Source organism: Zootoca vivipara, chromosome 15 (genome assembly GCF_963506605.1).
Source record: "Zootoca vivipara chromosome 15, rZooViv1.1, whole genome shotgun sequence".
Classification (NCBI taxonomy): domain Eukaryota; kingdom Metazoa; phylum Chordata; class Lepidosauria; order Squamata; family Lacertidae; genus Zootoca; species Zootoca vivipara.
In genome coordinates, this window is record NC_083290.1 from 8,791,695 (window position 1) to 8,809,315 (window position 17,621).

General features: G+C 41.5%; 1 protein-coding gene across 1 annotated transcript in view; it reads left to right on the forward strand.

The window, feature by feature from the left end:
* NLK (nemo like kinase) overlaps positions 1 to 17,621 on the forward strand; it is a 95,140-nt gene that overhangs the window by 42,557 nt on the left and 34,962 nt on the right. Inside the window, exons 2-3 of the mRNA XM_035138795.2 lie at positions 11,401 to 11,530; positions 16,061 to 16,116. Coding sequence (XP_034994686.1) covers positions 11,401 to 11,530; positions 16,061 to 16,116 — 186 coding nt within the window. The remainder of the gene's footprint in view (positions 1 to 11,400; positions 11,531 to 16,060; positions 16,117 to 17,621) is intronic.

The following is a 17,621-nucleotide window of genomic DNA, read 5'->3' on the forward strand; positions in this document are numbered from 1 at the left end:
ACCTTAAATTTAATAGTATAAATGTACATGTAATAGATTTAGAATGCGGCAGCTAGACTGGTGACTGGGAGCGGCCGCCGAGACCACATAACACCGGTCTTGAAAGATCTACATTGGCTCCCAGTACATTTCCGAGCACAATTCAAAGTGTTGGTGCTGACCTTTAAAGCCCTAAATGGCCTCGGTCCAGTATACCTGAAGGAGCGTCTCCACCTCCATCATTTTGCCTGGACACTGAGGTTCCCTTCTGGCGGTTCCCTCGTTGCGAGAAGCCACTGAGGTTCCCTTTTGGCGGTTCCCTCGTTGCGAGAAGCCAAGTTGCAGGGAACTAGGCAGAGGGCCTTCTTGGTAGTGGCGCCCGCCCTGTGGAACTCCCTCCCATCAGATGTCAAAGAGAAAAACAACTACCAGACTTTTAGAAGACATCCGAAGGCAGCCCTGTTTAGGGAGGCTTTTAATGTTTAATAGATTACTGTATTTTATTTTTCTGTTGGAAGCCGCCCAGAGTGGCTGGGGAAACCCAGCCAGATGGGGGGGTCTAAATAATAATAATAATAATAATAATAATAATAATAATAATAATAATAATAATAATAATGTGAAATAGAATAAATACCTTCTAGGACTCAGTCTGTCAAGGTTTTACTTGGGCAGTTGTCACCCTCTCCCATGAATACAAATGCACTATTATCCACAAAAGAGGTTTCATTCTCATATCTGGGCACACACATATCCTTGCTTACAAGTTGGCCTTCTGTCCATCAGCTTCATCTTACATTTTGAACCTTAACTTGGCTGAAGCTTCCCATGGCTTTTGGATAGGCTGATATATCAGAGCCATAAGGAGATTGCAGAAGGCCAGATGGAGGAGGTGGTGCCCTGAAATTCAAGCCTGAGATTCCCCCTCCCTAAATTATTTTGTCATTCTGGAAAGTCTTGTTATCCTATTGGACACAGGCTGTTAATTCTAATATGACAAAGGCTGCTCACCTGTTCACAGCATGGTTCATTGCATGTGAACACTTCCGTTTTACAGAGGCACAGCACAAGTGCTATTGGTCTTGTTTGGAACTGCTCTCCGTGTGTCTTTCTGCTGATTCCTTTCTAGCTCTTGCCATAGTGGGTGGTAAGCCTTGTTCATGGACCATAGGTCAACCAAGACCATGCATGGCTTGGCACCACAGAGTCTGGGGGCATGCTTGTAAAGTTTGCAGCAGGAGCACATGTGAAGGAGGGGTAAACAGGCTGTTATACTGTAGTTGCATGTACCGATAGCCTTAATAGACTCTTCTGCCTTGCAAAGCACCCTTGGGAAGGGAGCTTTTTGCACCAGAAGATGCAAATGCACACATCCACATATTTACCCTGTGTGCACATACAGTCAGGCACATGTCTGGGTCATTTCCAGCACTGGTAGGCTTGTAGTGACTGCATGTTGCGCAGACCTTTTCTGTGCAGTAATCATTTGTGTGTTTTTAGCATGCTCATTGCCCTCACCTCTTAATGAGGGTGAAAGAGGGAGAGTGCAAAATATGGTCTGAAGCTCAACATCCAAAAAACTAAGATCATGGCCACTGGTCCCATCACCTCCTGGCAAATAGAAGGGGAAGAAATGGAGGCAGTCAGAGATTTTACTTTCTTGGGCTCCATGATCACTGCAGATGGTGACAGCAGTCACGAAATTAAAAGACGCTTGCTTCTTGGGAGAAAAGCGATGACAAACCTAGACAGCATCTTAAAAAGCAGAGACATCACCTTGCCGACAAAGGTCCGTATAGTTAAAGTTATGGTTTTCCCAGTAGTGATGTATGGAAGTGAGAGCTGGACCATAAAGAAGGCTGATCGCCGAAGAATTGATGCTTTTGAATTATGGTGCTGGAGGAGACACTTGAGAGTCCCGTGGACTGCAAGAAGATCAAACCTATCCATTCTTAAGGAAATCAGCCCTGAGTGCTCACTGGAAGGAGAGATCCTGAAGATGAGGCTTCAATACTTTGGCCACCTCATGGGAAGAGAAGACTCCCTGGAAAAGACCCTGATGTTGGGAAAGATTGAGGGCACAAGGGCACAAGGAGAAGGGGACGACAAAGGATGAGATGGTTGGACAGTGTTCTTGAAGCTACTAAAATGTGTTTCACCAAACTACAGGAGGCAGTGGAAGACAGGAGTGCCTGGCATGCTCTGGTCCATGGGGTCACGAAGAGTCGGACACGACTAAATGGCTAAACAACAACAACAGCATGCTCACACCCAATTTTTTCATGTTTCATCTTACAAGTGTTTTCCAAATGGTGTATTCTTTTTTAAAAAAAAATAAATGGTGCTGCTCTGCTTCTAAATTATCAACCTTGTCCAAAATAATAATACATGATGTTTGTAGCTAGCAATTGCTGACTTCATTGTCTGTAAGGATGTGTAGTTCTGTAGCCCAGAATCTATGGCCTAACATTTGATTGTTTCACCACACAAAAAAGGTATGAACTTGGCAATGAATCTTGCCAGCTCTCTTGCCAGTGCCACATACCCATTCCCCTCTATCACTTCTTTGCTGCTTCTATGTATCCTAGAATGCTGTGACTAGTCAGCAGCTTCTGCTGCCCTAAGGATACAGTACTAATATAATATGTGCATATTTAAATACATCTTTCTAGGACTGAGGGACTATTTTTGATCTTCCAGATAGTTTTAGGAGGTGATTAGACAAAGTCATAGAACAAGATAAGGCTTTCCTATTCTTATTCAGATTCAGATTTGTATACTGTCTTTTTACCCATAGATCTCAGGGCGGTTCACAGCAGCTGTTAACCAAATTGAAACTCCATGTGTAAAGACAGGTTACCTTTGAATACCAGTTGGTGGGGTCAAACTGCAGAGGGCTGCTGCCCTCATGCCCTGTTTTTGGACATGCTGGAAGCATCTCTCTGGCTACTGTTGAGAGCAGGAGTCTGGACCTTTGGTATGATTCTGCAGGATAACTTCAATGTTTTCCATTGGCTATGCAGGCTGGAGTTGATGGCATTTGGAGTCTGCAGCATCTAGAATGCCAAGGATGTTCCTCATTCCTGCTATATAGAGAAAAGCCCTCACCCCATATTTTTGTATAAAAGAGTAACATCTTCATTCTTTGATGGTGATGGGCTATATTTTGGGGAGCTGGCCTAGAGGGCTGGTCATCTCACACCCCAGTTTTGTTGTATCCATTTGGTCACTGTGAGAACAGGATGCTTGACTAGGTAAACCATTTACCTGATCCAGCAGGTTCTTATGTTCTTCATTTTTGGAGTTCTAGAATGTACAGTCATACCTCTGTTTAAGTATGCCTTGGTTTGAGTACTTTCAGTTTAAGTACTCCGCGGACCCATCTGGAATGGATTAATCCACTTTCTATTACTTTCAATGGAAAAGTTCGCTTCAGGTTAAGTTCACTTCAGGTTAAGTACGCTTCAGGTTAAGTACGGAATTCCAGAACCAATTACACTCATACTTCGGGTTAAGTATGCTTCACGTTGAGGACTCTGTGGACCCGTCTGGAATGGATTAATCCACTTTCCATTACTTTCAATGGGAAAGTTTGCTTCAGGTTAAGTACGCTTTAGGTTAAGTACAGACTTCCGGAACCAATTGTGTACTTAAACCGAGGTACCACTGTATATGAAATATTCCTGTGTAACTGTGAGAAGAACTTAGCCTGGATACAGCAGTGGAGGGAGACTAGATCTCACTTACTTTGAGAAACCACTTCTATTTAATATGAAAGAAACATAATACTGTATTGGAGTTTGCATCAACTCTGCTCATGATTGTTTTCTGAAACCTGATTGACTGATCCACTCTGGAGTGTGGAAATTGATGAATAATTCTGGGTGCACTAGTTGGTGTCATTTTTTATTATAGCCAGGGTACACTTCATTGGCTATGTTTGCATATATTTGTTTTTATAACAGCGCAAGCATCAAGCTGGCTGATTATTAAAGTACCTCTTTTGTTCTAATAAAGTTAATGGTTTAAAAATACTGGTCAAAGATTCACTGTTTAGTTTGTCAGTTGACCAAGCCTTTTTAAATGGTTCAGTAACCAACTCTGTATGCATTTTGCGACTTCGTTGAGGAAGAATGCCTTTTCTCCATTTCTCTCTCTCACCCACTTACGATACTTTGCTGGATTTTTATTTTTTTTCACTGGATGCTGTGTTCATGTGGCAAGTTGTCAGTTCAGTGCTCAGGGTTAGAAATCTACAACCGAAGCTGTTAAAGTACTGTTGCAATGCATTAGCTATTAAATGTCTCAATAGGAACTCTTTTGAACTGTCTCCCAAGTGTGGCAGCATGGGGACAGTATGTAAATACTTTCCTCAACATTAATGCTTGCAAACCTGCAGATAAAATCCGAATGCTTCAAGCAGAACAGAACATATATGGAATTGTTCTTGGGACTGGTAATTTTTTCAAGCTTTATTAACAGCGTTTCTCCTAGGCCTAGTTCATGCTTCTAGGCCTCTCTTGCATACATACACACATATGTACTGTGCATGCAGACACACTTGCGATAATCTGTGCTACCGCTTTTAAACCTGATTAAGAGCAAGATCCTAAACACACTTTGAAAATCTGATTGTATTTGGGGTTTCAGTGGTACATCTAAATTGCACACAGGTCCTAACTTTACATTTCCAGGAACTAGGTTTTACGTGCACTTTTTTCTTTCTTTTAAGGGCCAGGTTCCCTGTCATATTAAAGGCTTGGTTCTGGCTGAAATAATAGAAAAATTGTTGTGACTGTTCAGTGTGCATATACTGCAAAATTTGGCACATTGTAGTTATTCCTGGGAGTGCACCACGTACATTTACTCACTGACTGTTAAACTACCAGGACGAAAGAGAAATTGCTGCTCCCAAATATGATTGCTTATATATATCTGAAGACAAATTTAACTCTGTGCAGTAATTAGAGACCATGCTGATACCATGCTTAGTGAAAGCTGTAGTTTCATGCATATTGAAATGCATTAATAGTTTATGCCTATTGCTTATGTTGGAGGTAGTATTTTTCTGATACTAGACGGGCAACCCCTCCTCAAGATGGCTTAGCATTGATAGATGATTTAACAGTTAGCTAATCACTGTTATAAGGGACGTGGGTGGCGCTGTGGGTTAAACCACAGAGCTTAGGGCTTGCTGAGCAGAAGGTCGGTAGTTCGAATCCCCGTGACGGGTTGAGCTCCCGTTGCTCAGTCCCAGCTCCTGCCAACCTAGCAGTTCGAAAGCACATCAAAGTGCAAGTAGATAAATAGGTACCGCTACAGCGGAAAGGTAAATGGCGTTTCCGTGCACTGCTTTGGTTCACCAGAAGCGGCTTTGTCATGCTGGCCACATGACCCGGAAGCTGTACGCCGGCTCCCTCGGCCAATAACGCGAGATGAGCGCCGCAACCCCAGAGTCGGTCACGACTGGACCTAATGGTCAGGGGTCCCTTTACCTTTACCTTAATCACTGTTATAACTGTTGGTCAAATATGGTTGATATGATATTAGGTAAATATTTCTCCTCATTCTTCCAGCCCATGCTTACTGATTGCATGTGATTCTAAAGGTAGCAATGTATGTATCTCAATGAGGAGATTAAGCCAGAATAAACAAGGATATTATCATGTATGTCCTCTAGAAGAGGTAGATTTGGTTTCCTTTCTGTGTTCTCATTGAACTTCCAGACGAAGGAAATGTGACAATGATAATGCAAGGTTTTATTTATATGTGGTGCTCTTGTACTCAGAGATTGATAAATTACAGAAGTAACCTTTCAAGTAACAGTTAAATGAACCTTGCTCTTATATGTCGTGGAAGAAGACTTGGGATGTTATGTGAAGTTACTAAAAAGTTTGTTAGCTGCAAGAATTATCAACACTGAACACAGGAAAGTGGCTCTGGTTTCCAACAGCTCAGAAGTGGCTGATAAATAGCCTGAATAATTCATAAATGGGCATACTGACTGGTCTGCATTGGTGGAATGGCTTATCCTAATTCAAGGATGGGAAACTTCTGGCCTTCAGGACAAGCATGGGCCACCAGACCTTTACACTTTTGTGTGTGTCAATATGTGTGTGTGTGTAGCCATGCCCATCTGCCCTACCTAACATCCTACATAACACCCCAGTTGGGTAAGTGGGGGACTTCAATGGGACATTGGGGAGCTTAAAGTGGGTTCCCAATTATTCAGTTGATAGGTGTTGGGAGTGTGGCTTGGTTAAGGAGAGGGAAGCAATTTCTATAGGAGGTGGAAAGAGCCACACAGGAAGGATCACAAAGCCCTTTCACACACTTCCCCTTTCAACCCCCAATTTGCAGGTTGAAAGAATTGGAGGTGGGTTGCCCTGCCCACCAGCTGTCATAGTTGGCCTCCAGGCCCCTGGAACCAAAAACTGTCTCCCTTTATTTAGTATTGGAATTCTTATCAACATGCAAGACACTAGCTATCAAGTAAAATTTAAAAACAAAAATAAAAAACTTCTTTTCTGAGTATGGATTTTGGAGCTTTCCAAATGCTTATTATTTTTACCAAATTATAATTTTACTGTTTGGAAAAGTGTAAAACCCAGAATACTTGAGAAACTTTGCCAAAGTGGTTTATATTTCCATGGGAATTAAGATCCATACTTTTGCCTTAATATAAAATTTGGAGCTCCAAAATTATTTTTAGACTTTGTTTCTAAAGCATGGGCAGAGAAAAAGGTTCCATCACTCCTTTTGTGGAGCAATGGAATCAAAACAATGCATTTTCTCTCTCTCATGCTTTCTGTTCAGTTAAATATAGGCTCAGTAACCAGTTTGGCATACATTGAACAAATAGTTATTTATGGCTTCCATGTAGTCGCACATACCGTATTTACTTGAAGGCAATGCACACTTTTTTGGCCAAATGACATCACAAAAATTAGGGTGTGCATTAGTTTTTATGGCGCAGTTATAGTCGCCAGCAAATTTCAACATTTTAAAAATTGAGGTGCTCATTAGATTCAATAGCACATTGTTGTTGTTGTTGTTTAGTCGTTTAGTCGTGTCCGACTCTTCGTGACCCCATGGACCACAGCACGCCAGGCACTCCTGTCTTGCACTGCCTCCCGCAGTTTGGTCAAACTCATGTTCGTAGCCTCGAGAACACTGTCCAACCATCTTGTCCTCTGACGTCCCCTTCTCCTAGTGCCCTCAATCTTTCCCAACATCAGGGTCTTTTCCAAGGATTCTTCTCTTCTCATGAGGTGGCCAAAGTATTGGAGCCTCAGCTTCACGATCTGTCCTTCCAGGGAGCACTCAGGGCTGATTTCCTTAAGAATGGATAGGTTTGATCTTCTTGCAGTCCATGGGACTCTCAGGAGTCTCCTCCAGCACCACAATTCAAAAGCATCAATTCTTCGGCGATCAGGCTTCTTTATGGTCCAGCTCTCACTTCCATACATCACTACTGGGAAAACCATAGCTTTAACTATACGGACCTTTGTCGGCAAAGTGATGTCTCTGCTTTTTAAGATGCTGTCTAGGTTTGTCATTGCTTTTCTCCCAAGAATAGCACATTAGATTTGTGTAAATATGGTATGTGTCTGCATCTGCATAAAGCAGGCTTTGAACTATCCTAGAACTCTGAATAAGAAGCTGGTGCTCAGACACATTACTTAAGTCTAAGAATCTTGCATGTCTTATGGTCTGTTGTGAACTCGTTCTTCTTTAGTTTTCAACTACTGTAATGTGTTTTGCAACAACTAGATGAACATTCTCCCTGTCTCTCACTCTGCTTTAGCCTATGTAGGTCAATGTGAGTGTGATCTCTTTTTGGACGCTGTTCCTTATTCCTTTTTGTTGTATTCTTTCTCTTCACACCTGCATGTTTATGATGCAGCAGGTTCCTTTTGTAAGATTTTTTATATTCACATCATGATGAGGAGCTTATACTAAGAAGATTAATCTTTTGATACCATGTCCTAATTTTACTGTTTTATGGTTAAACACTGTAGTTAGAATGTTTAATACATATGGTGTTGAAATGTAGGAGGGAGAGCAGAGGGAACTCTGAAGGGAACAAAGGGAATAGTATTTGCTGAAAGGTGTGATATGATTGCAAAAAATACTCTTCATAATATTTTTCATAAATAGGTTATTCCCATCTCGGTCATCCCTATTTTTCCCACAGTTTTACCCATCTCAGAAGCCTGAAACAGGTGGAAGGTGGGATTGTGATCAGGATTTAACTTAATGTGTTGCAGCCCTTGGCTTTCTTGTTGCTGCAGACCATCATGACTAGTATTCTGAAATGTATAGTTAAAAACCTCAAAATCCACCTTTTTCCAGGAATGTTTTGGTTTGAAATTGGCATGTATACTTCCCCAGTTGCCTTTGTCGCACTATTTCTGTTATCTTTCCTCTTCTCTGTCGAAATTCATATTGTAGAGTCTTCTGTTAGGTGCCCGAGTCTGACCTTTTGCTTATGTTATTCTGTAAAAGGCCAGTTGATGATGCTGTATAAATAGTCATGTATCCTGAGCTTCCGTAGGCTTCAGTGTGTCATGGCAGATATATGAGCATCTGATGATTCATCCTGTTGCCTATGAAAGCTCATGCCACTGTAAACCAATTAGCCTTTCAGGAGTCATGCTACTTTTTTGCCCCTTGAGTGCTGCTCAGATTAATTTTCTGTGCTCTAAAAAGTCAGTCATTTTCTTCTTCTCTCTCTCCCCCCCCCCCCCAATAAGATGCACAGTCTGGTATTATTAGCAGTCTAATAGTCACATTTATGTTGTAGAACTCTTTAACTTTTAAAGAAACTGCCCTGTTTAGACTTGTTAGAATGACCTCTTTCAAAAATGAGGCACTGAAAGGTGCTGTCAGAACTGGCTGTTATCTTTACCGCCTGTAACTCATTAGCTCATACAGATGGAGATAACTGGCCGAAGAGCTCAGCACAGCAAGCCTTTTCAGTAACAAAGAAAATAAAAGCATTCCTGTGTAACAGGCTTCAGCACTTATCTGTTTTCTGGTACTGTACTATTTGTGCTGAACCAAAGCAGCTGCTACCCCAAGTTAAGAGAGAACAAGCTCAACATGGCATGAAATTACTGCACTGCTATTCACATTCATTAGGTTATATTGCTACCAGCTACAAGCATGGTTGGTCTTTGTATGAATAATTAAAAGAAATGTTGCTTTGTGATTTTGTGTTAACTTTACAATATTAACAAACTACAGCCTGATATTTGGGGAGCAGGTTTTGTGTCTGTTCAAAATTTAAAAGAAGAGTGCTTGTTTGTTTTAAAGAAATAACTTCATTTATGTAAGATAACCCCAACATTAAACCATTTTTTTGGGGGGGGGGAAGAGTGTTAAGTTACTGTTTAAACATGGAACTGCTATTTAGAAAGTACAGACACTGGTTCTCACATGTTGAAATTATCCCAGTTTAAGTAGTCAGATGTCTTCTTTCATCAGTACATAGCTATTCTTTGTAGAGCTTGGAGTTTTTCATAACTTTGAGTACGGCACTTACTGCACACAAATTGCTAATCTACATCTGTACATTGGTGAAGAAGTATTATAAAAAACTTTTGGGGAAGCTAGCCCTCAGATTTTTGAAGAGAAAAATATTTCAAATGTGTTAAGCATTAGCTTCTAGATACCTGGATGAAAAGGCAGTGTTCCAGCCAAGCTTCTGAATCTGTTTTCATATGCAAATATATTCACTTGCAGATTTGGTTATTAAGGGGGAACCTGAATATAAAATGTGGCACTTGCTGACATTTGTGTGTTGCTCATCTTTAGTACACATATGAGCAAACTGCTGTTTTTCTCAATATTTATAAAGCACATGCTTTGCTGGCAGGAAATCCCAGGTTCTACCTGTATCCTCTGCCTCTCCAGACTCTTACCCATGCGTAGGCAAACTAAGGCCCAGAGGCCATATCCGGCCCAAACGCCTTCTAAATCCGGCCTGCGGATGGTCCGGGAATCAGCGTGTTTTTAAATGAGTAGAATGTGTCCTTTTATTTAAAATGCATCTCTGTGTTATTTGTGGGGCATAGGAATTCGTTCATTCCCCCCCCCCCCAAAAAAAATAGTCCGGCCCCCCACAAGGTCTGAGGGACAGTGGACCGTCCCCCTGCTGAAAAAGTTTGCTGATGCCTGCTCTTACCAGAAACCCTGGAGAACTGCTGCCAATCACTGTGGACAGTACCCAAGCTCAGGGGTGTGGGTTTTCTGGGAAATTTTCCTGTGAAAATTAAGGTAGTCATTTTGGGAAATTTTCAGCTTATGTTGGAAAATTTTCTGATGCCCTAGAGCAGATTTCTCCAAAAACTGGGGTCTCAAGCTATTTTTGGACTACAATTCCCACTGGTCCTCCTAGGTAGAGATGATGGGAGTTGTAGTCCAAAAACAGCTGACGGCCCAAATTTGAGAAACCTGCCCTAGAGAGTGGGGTAATTTAGGATCTTGTCTAACACTGTATTTGAAGTTGATTTCGTTTATTGTTAATAATGAACTTTACAAAATAGATTTGTTTCCTGCAGAAAAGTATAAACACTGGACTGAGCTAGATGGACTTGGTGTAAAGCAGCTTCCTATGTTCCAGCATAGTTAGCCTAAATTAGGAGTTGGGTGTCTTTCTTGTCTTGGGCCATTTCATATAGTTATTGGAAGTAGCAAGCCGTATATTAGTGTCTATGCTCTTCCTGAAATATTTTGTAATCATTGTAGATAGGTAGGATTTTACTATTTTTTGCATGGGGGGACATTAGCTGTCATGAAGTATCAAGGAAGACAAGGGATTCAGTGTCTTCCCCTGGCCCACCCTCACAATGTAGACCTGAAACTGCACATACAACACCCCACCAGAAGATATGCACTATGGTCTAATTTGATGCCAAGGGAGTAACTTTTTTCAATAGTTCCATACAAAATTAATCTTGTTAGCAGGCAGTGTTGAAAAGCAATGTACTGTGGCAATTTAATATTGAAAAGTCTTGTAATGGGAAAGGTGTCCTAGAACTAATAGAGTAATTAAAGAGAAGAAAATGTAAGTAGGGTAATCAGATACTGCCATTTATTGACCAGGCATTAAATAGTAGTGTACAGTTGAGGTGAATAGTTTTACTGATGGAAGACATGAGGACTTGAATGCATAGTAATCTCATTGCTGAATAACATGCAGAGTTGCCTGAAGCATGGATTGAATTCACTTTGTATACAGAATAAAATGCAGTGAGACTTGTTTAAGAATTCTACATGCCTCTCTTGATTTTCTGCTTTCAGCATCCAGATTCATCTTGATTTTTTTAAGCATAGGCATTCTTGGGGTGGAATGGAAGAACTTGTTTGTTTAAAGTCACATTATATGCTTAATCTTCTTCTCCTCCTCTCCTTCAGGTCAGTAACAGATCCGCGAGATGGAAAGAGAGTTGCACTCAAAAAGATGCCCAACGTCTTCCAAAATCTGGTCTCTTGCAAAAGGGTCTTCCGTGAATTGAAGATGTTGTGTTTTTTTAAGCATGACAATGTAAGTGGCCTGCAGCTTGCTTTGCACAAACACTACAAAATTCAAATACCAATGAGGCAGGTTCTTTTAAGGACTGTGGCCATGCCTATGCTATCAGGCTAAAAACAGTTGAATTAGACTTTGCTGGCTTCTTCGTTGATGGCAAGTAGCAAATGCCCCCAGCGAAGTGTGCAAATGGCACATTACACCCAATCTCTTCTCTCCCACCTTTAGGAGAGGAATAAAGCCAATATTAGTGTCTCGGCAACACCCAACACAAAGGCATTACTGTCGGACAAGGGCATGGAGCAGCCAGTGTCCTTCCACATCATGGGAACGGAAGGAGGAGCAATGGTGGCCTAGTTGGGAAGAGCAGGGACTGATGTGTGGCACAAGTGTGTTGCAGACATTCAGTTAGCGGCACTTGTAGAATTGAGCTGAGCTGAGCCAGTGCAGTCCTGGCTTCAGCTGAATGTTTCTTCCTTTTAGGGGTAGAACTGGAATTACTAATCCCTGAATCTCCAGGTGGGAAACATGATGTTTTTTGACAAGCATTTGAGTAAAAACATTCTGTTTGGAATGCTCACAAAGGCTCAGCCCCTTCTGAGGCCAGCAGCAGGATGCTTATGCATCCCCAGTGTCATGGCTGGAACTGAGACGGGAAGTCTGGTTTAGGACTCACCTCAGCTATAAAATTTATGAATGGCCTTTGGCAAGTCACTATCTTTCTGGCTGCATTGCCTGGATAGGGTCAGAATTGCTACCTTAAACTGATAGGAACCAAGACCATAAATGAAATGCTAATCGCCATTGGGCAATGACTCTCTATATAATTTTCTGGCTTTTTCTTAAGAAACTCTGGAAAGACTGTTTAATTTCTCACCATCCTTTTCTGGTGCTACGACATCGAGTGCTTCCTGGCCACAATCTGGATGTGTCCCCCAATTTCTGGAAGTTGTTACTGTACTGCAGACCCTTGCAGGGGATGATGGACACCACCATCTATTTGTTAAACAGTGGGCATCAACACACACACACCGACCGATGCTCAGACATGACTGAATTAGGGAGGCAATCCAAGATGTTGGGTGGAATCCGTTTGCCACCTCAGCACTAGGAAAAATATTTTAAAACAATTAAAATGGGTCGAAGAGCTGGTTCTGGGTGAGACTTCCTGGGGTACTTAGGTCCTGACAGCTACCTGTGTATTCCTTGTCATGACTTTGGGTCTGCCATCTGAATGTACTTGCAACTGCTGTTTTTTCTAATAATAATTTAATAATTTTATTATTTATATGCCACCCATCTGACTGGGTTGCCCCAGCCACTCTGGGTGGCTACCAACAAAATATTAAAACACAAAAAACATTAAACTTCTGCCTCCAAATTAGTGCTGGCTGGATCTTGATCTGGAGTAGATCGATCACATTTTCTTTGCCTGAAGATCTTTGCCTCCCTTTTGAAGGTGACCTCTGTGCTGAAGCAATATTTAACAGGGTGATAGAGGAGATGTTTCCATGCTTAACATTAAAGCAGGGCTTTTTTTGATGACTCTGAAATCATTACTTTAAGCTTTTTCTAAGCAAGGTGCCTAGTTACGGTATGTTACCAGTGGAGATATTTTTGTTAATTTTTTTTAACCAGTACTTTTTACCTTCTTGTTTATTTGTTAAATGCAAAATCAAGCATAAACAAAGTCACTACAGAAAACAGGTTAGATATATTAAATCAAGATACATTCCAGCAATACATTCCAGACTTTGGTGTAATAGAAATCATAGCAAACCTGTAGAAATAGAAACACCATTAACATGGAGATGCCTTATTTTGGGGGCAGGAGCGGGGAGGAGTGAGCTGCATTTCCTGCAGACCTTAGCTTGTAAAGCTCTGCACATATTCCTATTTTATTGTATCATCAACTGCCACTTAATAGGCTGGCAGAGATGGGAGGAGATTGGTATAGTGTGATTGTTTACATTAATAATGCAGAGCATAACCAAACAGAAGTTTTCTCTCCTACAAACGTTCACAAAATGCATGACCCATTAGTGAAAAGCAGCCTCTTATATCTGTGTAATTGCCATAGAGAACTTGTACACTTCATTTGTGTCGAGTGAGATTGCCAGATGTAAGAGCTGGTGCAGATGCAGCTCTGGTGCTCTGTGAATCACAGTTGACAAATGTGGAGCCACTCCTTGGCAACATGCACCTTCACACACACTAGCTGAGATCGAGAGCTTGCTGTCACCACACTAATCATGATTGAGACTGACTAGGATTACCACTGAAAACATTTTTTTTGTTGACAAACTGGTTAATCATGGTGGAGAAGAAATAGGGAGTGAAGGTCTGGCAGGCCATTATTCCTTACTCCAAGGGCTTTGCAAACCTTCAGCACTCTTCCTGAAATCTCCTAGCTTTGTGATATTTTAATCTGTGCAAAGAGTGCTTGCATTCAGTCATTCCCGAAAGTAGGCATCATCATATTAGTCTTTTCAAATGGAGGGAGCATAACTAGAAATAATCTGGTAATCCCAAACGGTACTCAAATGCTTTATTATAAGAACCAACAAAACTCACCAGAATACCTGCTGTATTCAGTTCAGGTGGAATAGCAGTCTCTGGAAAGAGCAGGTTTGTAGTCCAAGCTGCCACTGGAGACCAAGCTACCTCAATGGTGAGGAGCACCTGTGCCCATCTACAGTTTGTTTGTCAGCTGCAACCATTCCCAGACCAATATCAGCCATCTATGCTCTGATAACTTTCCATAGATTTCCCATATTACAGTGCATTCCATGTGGCACTTCCCCCGAAAGCAGCTGCTGCAAGATTCTGCTGCCTGCTAGTTATTGGGTGCAGCCCGACAGAGTCATATCACTGAAGGCACTACACTGACAGCTGGTAAGCTACCAGGCCCAACACAAGGGGTTGACGTCAGTCTATAAAATCCTAGATGGCCTGGGATCTAGATACTTGGCAGGACACCTTCTCTAGTACCTGGTATTCCAAGCCCTAAGATTTGTCTGAAAGTCCATGCTGGTGTCCCCACCAGCTAGTGTGGTGAGCAGGACAGTCATGAAAGATGGGGCATTTTTGGTGCTGGCACCCAATTTAAGGAACTTTCTCCTGATTGAGAGTTGACAATTCTCCACATTAGCGGTATTTAGATGACAGGTGGAAATATTTATCCAGGTCTTTAAAACCTGATGATTTTGATGCTGATTTGAGTTGTAATGGATTTATGGTTTTATTGTACAGTGGTACCTCGACTTATGAAGACGATCTGTTCCGCGGCCGTCTTCGTAAGTCGAAGTCTTTGGTTGTTGAAGCACCCGTTCTGCACATGCCCGAAGTGCGATTTTGCGCTTCTGCGCATGCGCCGACCGCACGCACCGCTTTTGCGCAGGCGCAGGGCGCGTGCGGCGAAAAGACTTCCAAGGTTGTCAACTTTGGAAGTCGAAACCTTCGGAAGTCGAGTCGTTTGGATGTCGAGGTACCACTGTATATTATATATTTTTCATTACCATGTACATTTCTTCTTCTTCTTCTTCTTCTTCTTCTTCTTCTTCTTCTTCTTCTTCTTCTTCTTCTTCTTCTTCTTCTTCTTCTTCTTCTTCTTCTTCTTCCTCCTCCTCCTCCTCCTCCTCCTCCTCCTCCTCCTCCTCCTCCTCCTCCTCCTCTTCTTCTCCTCCTCCTCCTTCTCCTCCTCCTCCTCCTCCTCCTCGTTGTTTATACCCTGCTTTTTTCTCTGATGGGACTCAAGGCAGCTTACAGATAAAAACAGATTAAAAACAACAATTGCTAAAAAACATAGAAAAACCATTCATAAAAAATCAAACATTACTAGAATTAAAACTATATACGGTACATATATAAAATCTGTTAAAACATACAAATAATTACAATAAAAACAGCATGGTGTTTCTTAAAAACAGTCAGCGCCCAAAATCCTATTAGGAACAAGATCTTCACCTGCCAGCAGAAGGACCAGAAGGGAGCCAGTCTAGCTTTTCTAGGGAGGGAGAATCTTGGAGGAGACACCAAGAAGGCCCTTTCCCATGTCTCCACGAAGCTACCTTGTGTTCTCATTTGGAGGAAAGGTGGGATATGAAAACTCTGAAATAAAATGAAGTAAATTTGTTGCAAAGAGGAGGAAGTTAGGTTGCAAATACTTAAGTGTAATAAAGTTGCAGGCTTTGGAGAAGACCTTGCCTAAGATGTTATGAGCAAAGATATTGTGCATATAGAGTCTATGGGTTGAGAAAATCTGAATAAAGCAGACAAAAAGCATTATGACATACAAAGCAGTACAAAGACCATCACTTGCTGGAAACGTCAGTTCTGCAAATTTTTCTTTGATCAGACATCAGTAGTGCCCCTTTTCTTTGTGAAGACCTCTCAACTTTGTATCTCTCCCCTCAAATAAAGGTGGAGGCAGCGTAGTTGTGAGTTGAAAAGAAAGCCTTGTCTTTGATTTCACAATTGCTTCTCTAAAGTGAGGATTTCTGGTGTATTTCACATAACCAAATCAGCTTCCCCCTTGTTTTGTAGGTGCTCTCTGCTCTCGACATACTCCAGCCACCACACATTGACTACTTTGAAGAAATGTATCCTAAACACTAAATAAACAGTCTTAAATGAGGTAGGTGTTGATTTGACTCCAGCCTATAAAAATGCCTGCTGCTTTAGAATTTCTTAATCTTTTAGCTTTCTGGCCTCTGGAAAGGTGGTAGGTAGGCCAGCTGTCATAGCCCATATGGCAAGTGGTTGCCCATCAGAGGGGGAGGTAGGCAGGCGGGTGTGACTGTAAGTATTTGTAGTCATCTTTAGATAACATGAATGAATAAATTCTAGTCCATCAGTAAGGGTTTAGACTGCACCACTCCCCCCTTATCTACTGAAAATGTGTAGGAAAGGCCCCCCAAAATGGCTGCAGATAAATGATTTTGTAATGTATTGTTGCTGACATAATTGTTTTGAAACATGTGACTGTGCCTTGAAGCACATGCAGAATGGCGTTAGTTTCATCATCATTGTTTTTAAAGTGTTATGGTCAAACTGTAGATTTCTTTTTCTTTACCCTTTTAATGCTTGCTTATGAGCAAAGAGCATTCTGATTTTCAGTACTGTATGGAATAAAGGGGTGGTATTTAGTTCATATTGTATAACAGAGCATAAGTCTGTAGTTGCCTGGCTTTGCAATCTATGATACGTCACTTGGTACCCAGTATTGTTGGTACTCTGGCTAGCTTTTAGAGGTTTTCGGCAGCATGTTATCTTGGGTTCACAAGATGCTTCTGGTTAAGATAATCGCCAAGAATTGGCTTTTGTTCAGTGCTGACCTTTAAAGGCCCAACTACATATGACACGAGAAGTCTGTGATCAGGATCTCTTGCTGTCTTCTAAAAACTCAATAGCAGCTGAAGATAAACCGTTACTCCTTCCACCTTTGGTGGTGTTGAGGTGTGGGGGGGAGGGGGGGTTAAGCAACAAAATTGCTTGGTGGCATCACCTTTGATGCCAAGATACTGATCAGATTCATATTCTGTCACTCACACATGCTAACACAGCTGTCACCTACCCCTGCTAATCAGTGTGGGTTTTTAACCTACAGGAGATTCTTGATTAGGTTTCGTTTAGTAATCACATTTAGTTTGGCGCCAAGCCTTACATATGAAGTTTTAGGTTCAAAATGGTACAATAAAAAAGGCTTGTGGATCTTCCAGTGTAGAGGGGCTAAAAGCTCAGATTTGACCCTCAGCTCCTCAAAGTAAAAAATCCCAGGTGTCTGAGAACTTGGCCTTATAACAGATCATGTATATGGGCTGAGAGGATATGTAATTAACAAATTATGATCCTTGCTTCTTGTTGGCTTCAATAACTTTTTCTGTGTTTGCATTATTTGTGGATTTGCTGTGCATGTAGAAATGATACATTCCTAAGGACCACGCCCCCAATTTCTTATATACTTGCATCGTTCAGAAAGTGAAATTGCTAATATTCCTTTTATCAGTTCAAAAGGTTGTAGATGGTATCCACCTAGCCAAGGACAGTGATTTAAATAAGAATTGTTTTTGTTCCTCTTAGGGAGTTTACCAGCTTACAGTGCTAA